The 14,081-nt window shown below is 39.8% G+C and overlaps 1 protein-coding gene across 2 annotated transcripts in view; it reads left to right on the forward strand.

Annotated features, from left to right (window-relative positions):
* ipo11 (importin 11) overlaps positions 1-14,081 on the forward strand; it is a 152,132-nt gene that overhangs the window by 111,003 nt on the left and 27,048 nt on the right. For both annotated transcript variants that reach the window (XM_039803178.1, XM_039803179.1), the window contains 3 exons: positions 413-534; positions 5,620-5,715; positions 7,408-7,492. In XM_039803178.1, coding sequence (XP_039659112.1) covers positions 413-534; positions 5,620-5,715; positions 7,408-7,492 — 303 coding nt within the window. The remainder of the gene's footprint in view (positions 1-412; positions 535-5,619; positions 5,716-7,407; positions 7,493-14,081) is intronic.

Consider the following 14,081-nt stretch of genomic DNA (forward strand, 5'->3'; position numbering starts at 1 on the left):
GAAGTTTGAAGCTGTCCCCCTTCACTGTGAAACCCTGACAGTTTTTGAGCAACATTGACTTCGCCTTGTTTCGACATTGCTGGCTTAATCTAAATAAATGAAAGACCTAGAGTTGTGTCTAAGTTGTCTCTCCATCATGCCTCTCCTTTATTGACGATAGAAGACAAGGCAGTGAGGTAAATGAGGCAGAACAGACAGGGAATGTCAGTTGCTGACTACTATGACAATGGTAGACCCATACATTTTAAAACATAAAATCAATCAGTATACTGTATTTTGAGTTGTGAAACATTGTTTATTCAGTCTTTGTTGGCTTGTTTTTATAATCAATTGCCGCTCTTCTCTTTCTCCCTCTTCATCTCTCCTCACTCTTGTCTACCTCTCTTCCTTCACCATTCTCTCTTCTCATCAGATGGACCAGTTGTTGGGCAGTGTTATAGAGATGTGGGTCGACCGCATGGACAACATCACTCAGCCAGAGAGGAGGAAGCTATCGTCGCTGGCTCTGCTTTCCCTCCTACCATCTGACAACAGGTGAGAAACATTTGACATTCATTTATGTGCAGATGGGGCTTTGAGCTGGTGCTGAATGGGTTGTCACTAACAGAGAATGTAAGTTGTTTTTCAAATTCTTACCCTACAGCCACAATATGCTGCACAAAATCAACAGATTTAACACCATATGGGTGCCAGTAATATGTGACAGCAGCACACACATATATGCTCAATGCAGGCATACACAGACAGTGGGGTTCTGCTTATGTCTGAATTGTAGTGGATTAAATGTTATTCTTTACGAATACTAGACTTAAACCAACATTTTATTTTGTGAGATAAAGAATGTTCTTCTCTTGCCTTGGTCATCACACATTAAGTCCTTTGCACACATTTGATCTGTAATTAACACTGAGCAGAGAATCTGAATCTAATATGACATTTAATTGCTGCATACATTTTTGGATTAACACAGTGTGGGGCAGTAATACACACTGAAAATGTAATTTTGTGTGCAGCCTTCACAGGTCACTGTCCTCTACCTCCCTGCTGCCTCCCTTTATTTATGGAATGAGGACAACACAGAGACGGTTGATTCTGATGAGGACTTTGTTGCTGCGACCAGTTTATCTTTGCACGCAGTCCGCCAGCTTTCAGATCATGTTTCCTCTTACATTGATTTGAATGTCAGGCACAAAGCAGCTAGCACTAGTCAGCCATTAGAAAATAATCACCGGAGAAGTGTTGGGCTGGATAGAATTAGAATTGACAGATATGAGTCTAAATGTGTGGGGGGATAAGGGATCTTTGATGCCTGCATCCAGTTGTTGCCATGGTTGCCAATTTCAGACTATTAGGAAATTGGAGGCAGAGGTATTCAAATGTATTTTACACTCCCCAGGATATTAGTAGTGAAATGTTACTCACTGAAAGGAAAAATCTACAGTATTTATTAGCCTTATTTATAGTTTTATTAGCCTTATTTATGATTTTTCCTTTACTTGTCGTGTGAGTGTGTTCTTTAAAATTTAAAGGTAATTGGAGAAGTGCACATTTTCTCACATGCCAGTGTAGAAAATAGGATTACAGTGCAAAGTCATAGGCTGACTAAATGGATACTAGCAGTAAAAGAGGCCAAAATGGAATATGGGGAAAAAAAGCAGAACTACAATTAAGGCAAGGTCTAAGAACTATGACAGATTACAAGCCCATCCTAGGGCTGTGCAATTAAAGGGATATTTCACCGTTGGAAAGATGAATATATCTTTAAATTGGGTCACTTGTGTAGTAGAAATGTGAAAATGTTTTAGAAATTGGTGCCTTCTAGGCCTGAGAAAAGCCAGAAAATATGTTTTGGTTTATGTGGATGAAAGACACCAAATCCCAGAATGCACTTGCTTCGCTGCTTTATGGGTCCACTCCCAAGCCACGCCTACCGTTTACAGACCTAGACAGACAGTGAGGCATTCAACTCAAATGTTTTGTCATTTCAACCATATACACGAAAAACAACGTTTCACCGTGGCTCAAGTGGTGTTACACATTTAAAATATATAAAAACGACATTATATAAAAACGACATACGAAACAGGCTACATTTAGTGCACACACATTATATGCTCAGTAAAGTTCAGCTAACGCATACTAGCATTAGCGTTTGGTGGGCTGTAAACACAGAGTATAAACACAGCCGTAAATTTGCGTGGAATGTAGAATGGTCGGCATTTAACAGTCACAAACTCCAACAGCAGTTAGCAGTTAGTTGGATACAAGCATCCCATTTCTGTACCAGTCCATGTTAACACAGCCCACCTCCACTAGTCTTACCCGGCGACAGAGCAGCAGGCCTGGTAGCTGGATAGTCCGGTACACTGTTGTTCAGCCATGTTTCCATAACAACAAAAACACAGCAGTCTCTGAACTCGCGTTGGGAGTTTCGTTGAAGTTGGATCTTGTTGTCTAGTGAGCGGACACTTGCAAGCAGGATTGATGGGACAGGTGGCCGGCTAGCGTTAGCTTTCCACCTAGCTAGCTCATACTCCTGCCCTCGTTTCACGTTGTGTGGTAGTTTGAATGCACATAATTGTTGTAAAAGTTTGCTTCTGAAAAGACAGAGCCTGTTTAGCGAAGCTTCAAGATGGCTGACACTCGGTTTAGCTTTGGGGAAAGATGACAGTCCCACCCCCTATGGGCGGGTTGAAAACATGTGGAACTAGCTGGCTGTCCACAGACTTTGGGCAAAAATGTCTCCGGTGACGCTAAATGACGATTTTTGCGTCATCGGAAGCTTTTTTCCTGACCCACAATACAGAGAAAGCCAGTCTCAGGGGGACATGAGGGAGGGAAGCACGGTCATTCGAAAATACCACTGGGTTTCTACTGATACAAAGCTTAATGCTTATCGGTGAAGTATCCCTTTAATCAAATGTTTATCGCGATTATGAATTTGGCTCCTAACAATCACAAAAAAAATGTAATCGAGAAAAGCGATTATTTTGCAAATTACATTTAGCAAGTAAACTTTTATTTTGACTTGTGTTCTAAAGGGGAATTCAAAAAGTTTTAAGGGGAATTTCCCAAATTCAAGGTCTTTTCACTGTTGATTTGTTAAACTGTTTCCCTGTTATTTTTAAGTTCAATAAGTGCAACGTCTTTCCAAAAGTCAAAACTGACCTTCCAAATGGCAGCAAAGGGAAACGGTTGAGTCGACTTCCTTGTCCTCCCTCCTTTGTGATGAAATAATATTTATTCTTCTGCAGATTAGGTGAGACACTGGTGGTACAGTGGCTCGGCAGGATCCAAGTGTGTCACCATGAACACAAAACAGTTACTCGTCCAGCGAGATAACTTTATTACAGTACAATTGTTTAACTGGCGCCGGGTCTCCTTGCGCGATTGAGTTGTAGTGGAAAGACAATGAGAAGTGACCTGCGTGAGCTTTTATCTGTTAAGTCACAGGGACCCCTGTGGTTTCCTTGAGCCCCTTTCCAATGAAAAGCCAGTGTTTTGATTCAAACATAGAAATTTGCATAGCAGTGTGAATCTTTAGGCTTGATGGATTCCATGCAGGCCTCTCCTTTGTTCAGAAGGGCCGCATGGCTGTAGAGTTTCTCTTTGTTTATCAGGAAACTGTTCAGGCTCCAACAATTACCTGGGGTCTACCTAGCCTAGCACTTTTGATCCATCAGTGCCCAGAGCCAGACATACTCGCTCTTTGTGTGTTTGTATTCTTTATCCTTTTTATTACTTTGTATTCCTACTTGTGCAGTGTCTGTTCAAAACCTGCCTTTTTGGAACGGACCGATTTCTTGGCCTTAGGCATTGTTGCTTGGAGCTTTCTCCAGAACCATTGTACCCCGAAATAGCACTTACTGTGCAACCCAACTGTATACTACTGACTTATTTTGTACTTCTACTTCAGAGCAAAACATTTTACTACTACATTTGTCTGACAGACAAAGTTTACTGGTTACATTGCAGATTCAGATTTTACTCACAAAATATTACAATTGAAATATGATTCATTATTATTCATTAAATTATCCAGCATTATATTAGAATTGAAAGCTCCACCTTGGACAGATGTTAAGTAAATGTAAGTACATTGTAATGCGTCTTTTCACTTTAAATAAACATTTGAATGCAGGACTTGTACTAGGTGGTATTAATAGTTTTACTATTAATGAAGAGTTGAAGAAGAGTTTGGTTCTAAAGTTTGTAGGCTATATCCAGTGGTCAGAAACACACACAGTGAAATACACTTAGCGGAGGAATTAATAGGCGTATTAATCGGTGATTAGTCTCGCTTTGCCAGACCTTCCTCCACAGCGCTGCAGAGGAGGGTATGGCTAGTCCACACAGCATTCCGGGATGGGAGAAAAACATGCTCTGGTTTATTGGCATTTCTTTAAGCCAATCACAATCGTCTTGGGCGGCGCTAAGCGCTGTACAGAGCAACAGAAAACTCAGATATAGTCTAGCTAGCTGTCTGGATTTACCCTGCAGAGATCTGAGGAGCAGTTAACTATTATAGTCCTCATAAATCAACCAGAGTTTAGAATGCCAACACAAAGGAAGCCCAAGGCAGTTGACATCCGGCCTAAATGACGGACATCAGTCGGAATTCCGGGCGGCACCTGAGCAATCCTTGAAGGGGAATGTTGTGTGTATATAGACTAATCGCCAATAGCCCGCAGCAGGCATGCTTGACAGAGCTGTAAAGCCCCACCCCCCCACCCCCTCCAAACTGTACCAAATTTGCCACGCCACATTTATTGGATACCCAGCAACCCACCCACCAAGTGTGAAGTAGATTGGATGAACGGTTCTCGAGATATCGAAGACAGAGATTTGCTGGACAAACACTCACTTACACACAAACAAAGATTTAGTTAGATTGAAATGGGAAGAATTACTTAAATAATTCATCAATGACTGCTGCTCGTCTCCAAGCCTGAGTGGTGGATGTTGCGAGCCAGCATATTTAAAATATCTTAGGTTCAGCTAGCCAAAGCTCTGCCATGCTTCTAAACTGGAAGAATCACCTTAGTGGCTACGATGAAAATTAGACACTTGGCCCGCAAGGCTGTGTGCAAAGACAGTAAGCCTCATTGATTTTTATTTTTCACACTTGAATGTGTGAGACAATAAAACTGCATTTACAGTTGGAAAATCACACTTATCATATGTAATTGATCAGTGGGAACATGGTTTTGTGGGATCATAAAAGTAGAGAAATGTTTTCAATTCACCGTTACTGACGTGATGTTGTTTTTTTGTTTTTTTTAATCACTCTCTACCTTTTCTCTCTTTTTAGAAATGTTCCTACCAATAGCAAATGTTTAGAGTGAGATACATACAAACCGAACAATCTGAACATGTGTTCTATGACGCTAGTTGATAGATGACATACAGTAGATACCCTTTTCTCTGGATGGCCATGTGTTTTTATGACAGACACTTTATCACTTTGAGTTTTGCCAGGACTTAACCTTGGCTGTTGCTCTTGATGCTTCTTTGGTGAGATACCCATCTCTCTCTGTATCGCCCTCTCTGTCATTAAACACACACAAACACACATCTCATCTCATGAGTAATAAGCCTGTGTCGTCTGTGTGTTATCAGTGTGATCCAGGACAAGTTCTGTGGCATCATCAACATCTCCGTTGAGGCACTGCATGATGTAATGACAGAAGATTCTGAAACGGGCACCTTCAAAGAGTAAGTATGCGTGATTGTTACTAATTGAATGGGGAGAAAACAAAGAAAAACAAATACATAAATACTTCTAAATGATACAGTTTAACATTAAATACATTCTTTTTCACCAGTGAATGGAGTTTGTACAGCGATTTTGACAAAGCTCATGCATGATGAATGAAGACAGTTGAAATATTTGTTTTGAAACCAGTGCAACTGCAGATGTGCTGTTGAATTTTTGCTTGGATTTAATCAAAACCAAACCCCTGAAGAAAGATTTTGAATTAATGAAATAAAAGCCATTCTTTACTCATGGAGCATGACCGTGTGCTAAAAGAGGCTGAGTGGCAGTGTTGGAGAGGACACATTTCTCTAGAAAAATAATGGACTGTGAAATGGCCCAGAAAACACATGCCCACTGTGACTCGGCTCTGCCCCCTCACTCTCCCCTCCCCTCTGGCTTTCTGACCCAGTACCATGGTGGTTATTCCTTAGTAGATGTTAACCTACATGCAGACACCTTCTTTTCAGCTGTCAAAAATGCTCAACACCCTCATAAAATGTGCCAGTGTGAAAGGGACTGAAAAGTTGGATAGAAAGGTTAGTGTAAATGTTTCTTCATTTGCCAGTGATGTGTTGAATTGTTTTGGTTCCCTTTCGCTCTTCATAACGGACAGAAACATATTTGTGGATGCATATTTATTCACTGTTTGTAAATGCAATCAACTGAGACAGAAAGCAGTTGGTATTGTAATCGTACTGTCTATATTAAGGAATTGAGTAAAGTTTTAAATAAACAGACTTTCTTTTTATTCATCTTTTGTCATAAGTGGTTTGGAATTGTTATTGCTTGGTGTGGAATAACAAAAGTCCTTGCTGCCATGGTTAAATTCAGTAAAATAACATGCCAAAGCAAGCCAATTCAGCCTGGTACTCCATTGTTATTGTAGTAATTCAGTCACTGAACTACTGTAAAAGGAATTGAAAATTTGAATATCTTTTGTTGTGAACTGCACAGGATTAATGTGTAAGATTGTAACAACTAAACCACATGAATGAAAAATATTAAAAGAAAAGGTGTAGTTTCAGTTCAACTAAATTTAAACTGCAGAAGTTTTAAAAGAGAAGTAAAAATGTGGCCACATGTAGCTTTCAACAGTTTATTAAACAGCAATGACTTTTTTGGGCCATTTTGGGGCAGCAGAAACTAGCTGTGAACACAACCTTGACAAATCATCGCCTTTTAAGTTAATATGGAGAACTACAGCATTGAAAGTTCAGCGAAGAAGAGAAAGTCTGGATGGTAGTTACTGAGCTGTATTTCTTGAAAACCTGTTGTCTCTAGTTGTTTTTTGTTGAGAATTTAGTTAGAATTTCTGATCACGAGTTATCAAGTGCCACATGCCAAAGTCACTAAATGTGACATTCGAGACCCCACTACTTTATCTCTACTCACAGTAAGGATTAAATAAAAAGGACAATGGAAATAAAATACCTTACGCACACTTTGGACTGAGCACAAAGGTTTAGCTTATTCTCTCTGTATGCTGATAAACCAATATGAATAACAGGCAGAGCTGTGTGCTAGAGGGCCAGAGGGTTTAGCCTTTTTCTGTGCCTGCCTGTGTGTGCACGCTTCCTGTTCTGAAATTGTCTACTGTGCAGGTTTATGTGTGGTTATTAATATTGATTTGAATATTATTGTGTTTGCAGCTGCATGCTGATGAGCCATTTTGAGGAGCCCAAGCTGAGTGACGATGAGGAGCCACCAACTGAGCAGGACAAGAGGAAGAAACTGGTCAGTCAAATACACACACACACACACACAGACACACTCACACATTGTACATGCATGGTAAAAATCTAATTTTGCAATTACTAAAGCCTTTCGTTCTGTTGTTCCATTCTCATTTGATATTTTAGATAAATAGCTTTAATAATGTAATGTTGTTGAACATAATGTCCCTATACTCTGATAGTTCTCTCCCTTTGTGGTATCCGTTATGCTACACTGGCAATCATAAAAAATAAAATCACTCAACTTAAATAAAAACCATAGTTTAGAGAGCAGAAAATATTAGTAAGCACAGAGAAAGGTGGTCACTTCAACACTCATAAGTCAACCAATTCAGAGCTACCTCTCAACTTCAATAGCTGCTACAACTTTCCATGCAGTGCACCACATACTCACTTTTAAGTATAGCCTTCTGGATGCACACGTGTCATAGCCTCTTGCTGTACGCTTTGAGTCAAGTAGGGTGAGAGTGGATGTTGTTGAGTATTTATAAATGGCCCCTAGGTGGGGGATGTATACTAATATACAGTACATTTATGTGTATAAAAATGTCTATTTGTGCTAGTCTGAAAGAGCTTGGGAGAGACAGATGGTGTTGTTTGTTCTAGCACTTTCTCATGATAAATAGTAACCTTAAACTGTCTTGTTTGTGCATCAATGCCTCACTTTGATGAATATATTTTTATCTTTGAGTAAACAATCCGTACAACATGTAGATATATTTTTCGACTCTATAGTTTATATGTTGAGCTTCTCTGGGAAGGGTATAAAACGTTGTGCTTGAAGATCATCCAAGTTATTTTGACACCTTTATTTGGGACATCAAAAATAATTCTAATTTAACAATAACAAGTCATTTTCTTTGAAAAACTCACACTCAAAGTCTATAACTCAAATCTGATGGAAATCTTTTTTAAACGGGAAGACGTACAGTACATGTGTGTGTTGAAGGAACAGACTGATAGTATCAGATGTAAATAGCAGGACCTGGTCCGTCACTGCACATAATCACACCTACACCTGAGTTTGATATTTGATAAACCTGGAATGATGGAAAGCGTCATACTCCGATCTTTAAATATGTGGCTTTGGTTTATCTTAAGATGTCCTGAATAGCATACCCTTCCTCTATTATTCCATATAGAGGTTGTCTTCATGGGTGCAGCTCTAAGATTTATAGTCCCTGTATTAGGAGAGGCTGCCTCACCACTGCTGCTGTCTTCTGATGTGTCCCTGAATTAGACTTGTCATGTTTTTCTGGGCATGAAATGAGTTTGGTTTGTGCTTTGGAAGCTGTTGACTGTTCCACTCTATCTTGTCTGGGATTTGTAAGGGCCCCTCACTTTGATCTGAGTGTTCCAGGCAACTAGACTAGGCTAACTGATGCTGTGTTGGGTCCTCGGTACATAATGCATCATTTGATTCTTGTGCTTCATCTATAAGGCCAGCCCCATCAAACAAGAAGAGGGATAGGCAACATCAAAGACTTTCTTCATTGGGTACTAATGACATGGGCTCTGTCTGATGTTCTTTGGGGATGTGACACACACCCACTTATACAATTCTTTTTTACAACACTCTAAAGTACATGCATAACACAGCTTATTTTGCTATGAGTAAATGCCAATGACTGATTAGACTCAATGAATATGAAAATAGAAGACATTATTACAGAAGACACTATTACACACAATTGTGCAGGTCAGAGTGCGATATAAAGAGGGGACCTGATCACGGAATAGCGATGGAGGCCAGATGTGGCATCCTGTATTGAATCCTGTCCAAACTTGGGCCAAAACAACAAGCTTGAGCTTTTCAGGACACAGTGGCTTCATCTGTTGTCAAAACTGCCAGTAAAGTGAAGGGTTTTACCCCCGAAAAACATTGGCTCAACCATGCTGTTTTGTCGGGATTAAGCTATAAGCAGAAGGAAACTTTGCTAGCTGCTAGGCTAAAGTGCAATGGAAAAGCACTGCAGCGGTTACGTTAATGTGTCCGCCTCAGCTGAGAATGGAGAAATGTCTTTACCTTCCATACCGTGTATTATATTACCTGTAGAAATAATTTATAATAATCGGACATTCAAAAGAAATCCCCCAATTAATGGACTGTCCATCCTCTTGTGCAAAGTGACGAGCAATTTAAGATTTTTTTTCCTCCATAATCTCTTGAATAGAAGATAGAAGACGTTGAGTGGGAATGGGTGGTGATGGCGCATAGGATATGACACATGCCTTTGGTGTGGGAGATCTGGGTTCAATTCCCACTGCGATACATCACCCAATGTGTCCCTGAGCAAAACACAACTCAAAAACAGCACAACATATTTATTTTACCTTGGCTGTGAATAATTTTCAATTGGGAACTCTTTCAGATCAAATATTTATAAAAATAAAGAAGTCTTTTGAGTTTGTAGTTTTTAGTAGGGATCTCACAATACCAGAAATCCAGTGGTCAATACCAATACCAGTGAAATTCCAAAATTCATGATACCCAATTTGATACCAGGGTAAAAAAAAAAAAAAAAAAATCCCATGTACTCCTTTATAATGTGTATTTCACGATAAGAATAACAAGGATAACGCTTGGGTGGGACACTGAAGAGAGTGTAATTTTTTTGTTTTTGAGTGGAGGAGTTTGAGGGGAGAGGGGAAGGAGAGCGTGTCTTCTGGACACACAGCCCGCTGCTCCGAATCCTGTTTTAACCAAACATCTAGCATATGGTAACTTCTTCCATGAGTTCACCTGGAAGTCCCAAACAGCAAGTATGTTAAGTCTGTTTCTCTTTGCTGTTGTTTTTTAACATAGAACCGGGCTTGTTAAAGTTAATTTAACTGACGTTATGCAGAGGTCCGCTGGAGTAAGTGCTAATGTCAGCTATCGTAGCTAACGTTAGGCTCTATATGAAGAAAAAAGAGAAAAAAAACTTGCGGTTTGGGAGTTCCAGGTAAACTTGTGATAGCCATTGCCGTAGATATACAGCAAAACCAGAGGCTTACTGCAGTCCAGCAGTCAGTGTGCAACGTGCACGGAGATGATGCGCTATAAACTGTGGGTAGGCATTTTTCTTCTTGGACATTTATAAGCAGACTACAACACTGGGAGGTTTATATGCTGGCCCCGTCAGTTCTTGAAGAATTGCATCTCTGGTACCTGCACTACTGTGGAAAAACAAGTACCATCACGTTTTCAGAATTTTTGCATTAACTTGTTTCCGAAGTATCGGTTCCCATTACATCCCTAGTTTTCCATTTGCCCCCATCATAGTTTATTGCACCTGCTGTAGCTGCACAGAATTATCTTTTCAGTTTAAAGGTCGAGCCCTATCGCTTTGACAAAAATGACAAAAGACTAGATATGGAGTTCTTTGTCCAAGAACGTACACTCACTCTGTAGTGTCACATCTTGGCATTAAAATGCATGCTGATCAGACACATTACTTGTTATGGTTATATATATTGCAGCCTCCCAGGTGCAGACCAACTACATAGCCTCATTTTAAGAGCCTCATTTTGTGTGCTCTGTTTATTGTTTAATGTAGTTTCGATTTATTTGAACAGAAGCTTGGTTTAGTCATTTATGGCATTTGCTCAGGATGTGTAACTGATGAGATTTTGGTTCCAGACAATTAGGCTAATGAGTTAGTTTTAAGAAGTGCATCTTTCTGCCATTGGTATTGGTAATGGTGGTTTCATATGATAGTATAATAAACATTAGGCTCACAGTTAGAACAGTTGTTTTCACATTTAAAGATATTATAATTTTGAATTTAACAAAAGAAAAACTACAGTATATATTGCACATATGGTGATTCTGAAAGCACCAGAATTTGACTGCAGCTCAGACTTCAAATAATGTTCAGATTTCCAACTATTCTGAACGTTCCTGTTTCAACAGTATTTTCTACTCTCGGCTAAGTCTTACGAGACTCTAAGCTGGCCTGCTATGATTGGTCATCTGCTCCATCTGCTTTTTTTTTTAAAGACACTGCGGTGTTAACATTGTAACTACATGCTAACGGCAGTAAACAAAGTCACCTTGGCTGCCAGTGTCGTTAAATTCTCCCCAATTCCGGGTTACTCCTGAAACATTTTCTGTTCTGTATTTTAAAACCTGTTAACATCCACCGGGTCGCCAGTGACTCTAGCTCCTATTAGGTTAGGACTAGAGTTCTGAAACTTTATAGAGGTCTTGTTGACAAGGTCTAGAAGGTATGTGTTGTGTTCTGCATAGTGTGGCACAAACTATGTTTGTTATTTTTTTAGACGGGACCAAAATAACTATTTTGAACCATGTTTGAACTGCTGTAGTGTAAGTGTAAGTTGTGTTTTAATCACATGCTAATCAAGCACATTTTCAGAAACTACAAGAATTTAGGTTTCAAATGAAGCCCTTGGCCTTGCAGTTCTTCTGTTATAAGCTTTTCCCTTTTGGGAAAGGGAAATGGATGAAAAGCAAGCAAAAGAGGTGGATTTGAACAGGTTAAAAGCCTGTATTTGTAGAAATTGCTGCTATATTCTGTTAACTGTCCACTGCTAACTATAGTAGCTACATGGCTTACGGCAGTAAACAATATCATCTGGGCTGCCAATGTTAAATTCTCCCCAATTCTGGGTTGTATTACTGCTGAAACATGTCCGATTGGGTAGTGTTTGGTTTAGAAGCCTTTTATCAGAGATTTTTGACGGAATGTGCTCCTACGTTCCACTACAATCTAACGTTAGCTTACTGCTAACTATTCAGTAGCTACATGCTAACGCGACAAAGCTGTAATCTCGGCCAATGCTGGTCATTTCTCCCCAAATTCCGGTCAATTTACTGCTGGGACATGTCCGGTTGTGTAATATTTGGTTTAGAAGACTTTATTGGTGATTTTTCACAGTACAAAGTCCTGCTGTACTCTGTTGCAGCTCCAGCTTTAACTAGTGAAACACCATAGACAGTATATAAGAATGGACCAAGAGATCCCGTTGCTCTGGACGGAGACCAGTGAAGGCTATTAGAAGTACTTTCCCGGTGATCGCTAGCTTTACTGCGCAGCCTCCAACTGAGAGAGACAATGTAAATGTGACGTGAGCAACGTGTCTGAAAGTTGTAAGTGTTCTGGTAGCTGTGCCAAGAGAAATCTCAATCATTCCCAATCTTACAGAGACGGAGAGCGTAGGTATATGTAAGGAGATTAAATGGGCACAGGCTAATTATTGCTAACTAAAATGCTAGTTAACATTATGTGGCACTGTGTCCAAGACAAATTTCCCCTCGGGGACAATAAAGTGTATTCTATTCTATTAGTAATTAAACCTAAACAGCTCATTTAAGTAGTTGAAACTGCCTGCGAGCTTCACCTATACTATACAGTAATTCCTCTACTATGTGACACAATCGTTAGCCTATTTTTACAAAAACGTCTGCTACGGAGCCATAACATGAGATACAAGGTAATGGAGCCTTTTATACATTGTCGTGTTTCTTTAGAAATAAACAATGGACAAATAGAGTCTATTAACGCTTCAGATGTAAAGTTATTCACTCTCAATTGACGTCAAAATGAATGGCAGTCAGTGGAATGCTAACGGGAGGTGATCGCTTTGTAGCATCAAAATGGCGCCATAGGAGGTTTGAGTTCTGAAGCAAAGCTAACCCCCTTGTGAAACACTGAGTGGAAGCTCCACAGTTTCCTGGAAGCATTCTGGCCAATCAGAGTATACTGTTTTTTTTGGGGGGGAGGAGGTCTTAAAGAGGGTGAATACAGGTGCAGCAGCCATTGGCAGTATGAGAAAAATAAAGTTTTTTTTAACATTAAAGCATATAAACATGTTCTAGTACAAACACAAAATGCTACTAGCCAACCGGTACTTTTTTTAGTATCACCTCCGTCGAGGTTCCAAGCAAGCTGAGGAGATACCAAAAGGTGACGTGAAAACCTGCAGACTGCGTCATCATTGCTAGTGACAGACGGGAGTGTCATGAACAAACACGCCATTTTTTAATAGTTTAGCCAGCAGTGTTTTTGTTGCTGCCTCAAGCTTCTTTTGAAACAAAAATTGTCTTCTGGCTGTGGCAAGAGCCACATGCCGAGAGTCAAAACAACACACTTTCAACGTGTGAGTGTGTGTCGCGTCACGGCAGTTTCCTGCGGCATCGCTAAGACGATCAGCCATGCTCGCCTCATGCATGAGGCGGTACCAAATCTGCAATGAAAACCGCAGCCGAACAGAGCCGAGTAGAGCTGGTATACTAGCAGTGGGTAAGCGCCATAAGTATCATCAGGAAAATATACTTAAAGTATTAAAAGTAAAAGTACTCTATGCAGAATAATCCTCAAATTTTAGAAATGGGAAGCGATCAAAACAGTTCAATCAACTAAGTGTTTTATCGTCTGATTATTTCAGCTGTACTTGTAGGTCTATATATTGTCGGGTAGTTTAATTTATAATAAAGCATTGTATTTTATGAACCACATGTGTTTTGTGTGCAAACATCTTAATTAGTAAAGTAACTAGTCACTAAAGCTGTCAGATTAATGTAGTGGAGTAAAAAAAGTACTCTTCTTTCTCTTTGAAATGTAGTGGAGTAGAAGTAGAAAGTGGCA

Source organism: Perca fluviatilis, chromosome 6 (assembly GCF_010015445.1).
Source record: "Perca fluviatilis chromosome 6, GENO_Pfluv_1.0, whole genome shotgun sequence".
NCBI lineage: Eukaryota > Metazoa > Chordata > Actinopteri > Perciformes > Percidae > Perca > Perca fluviatilis.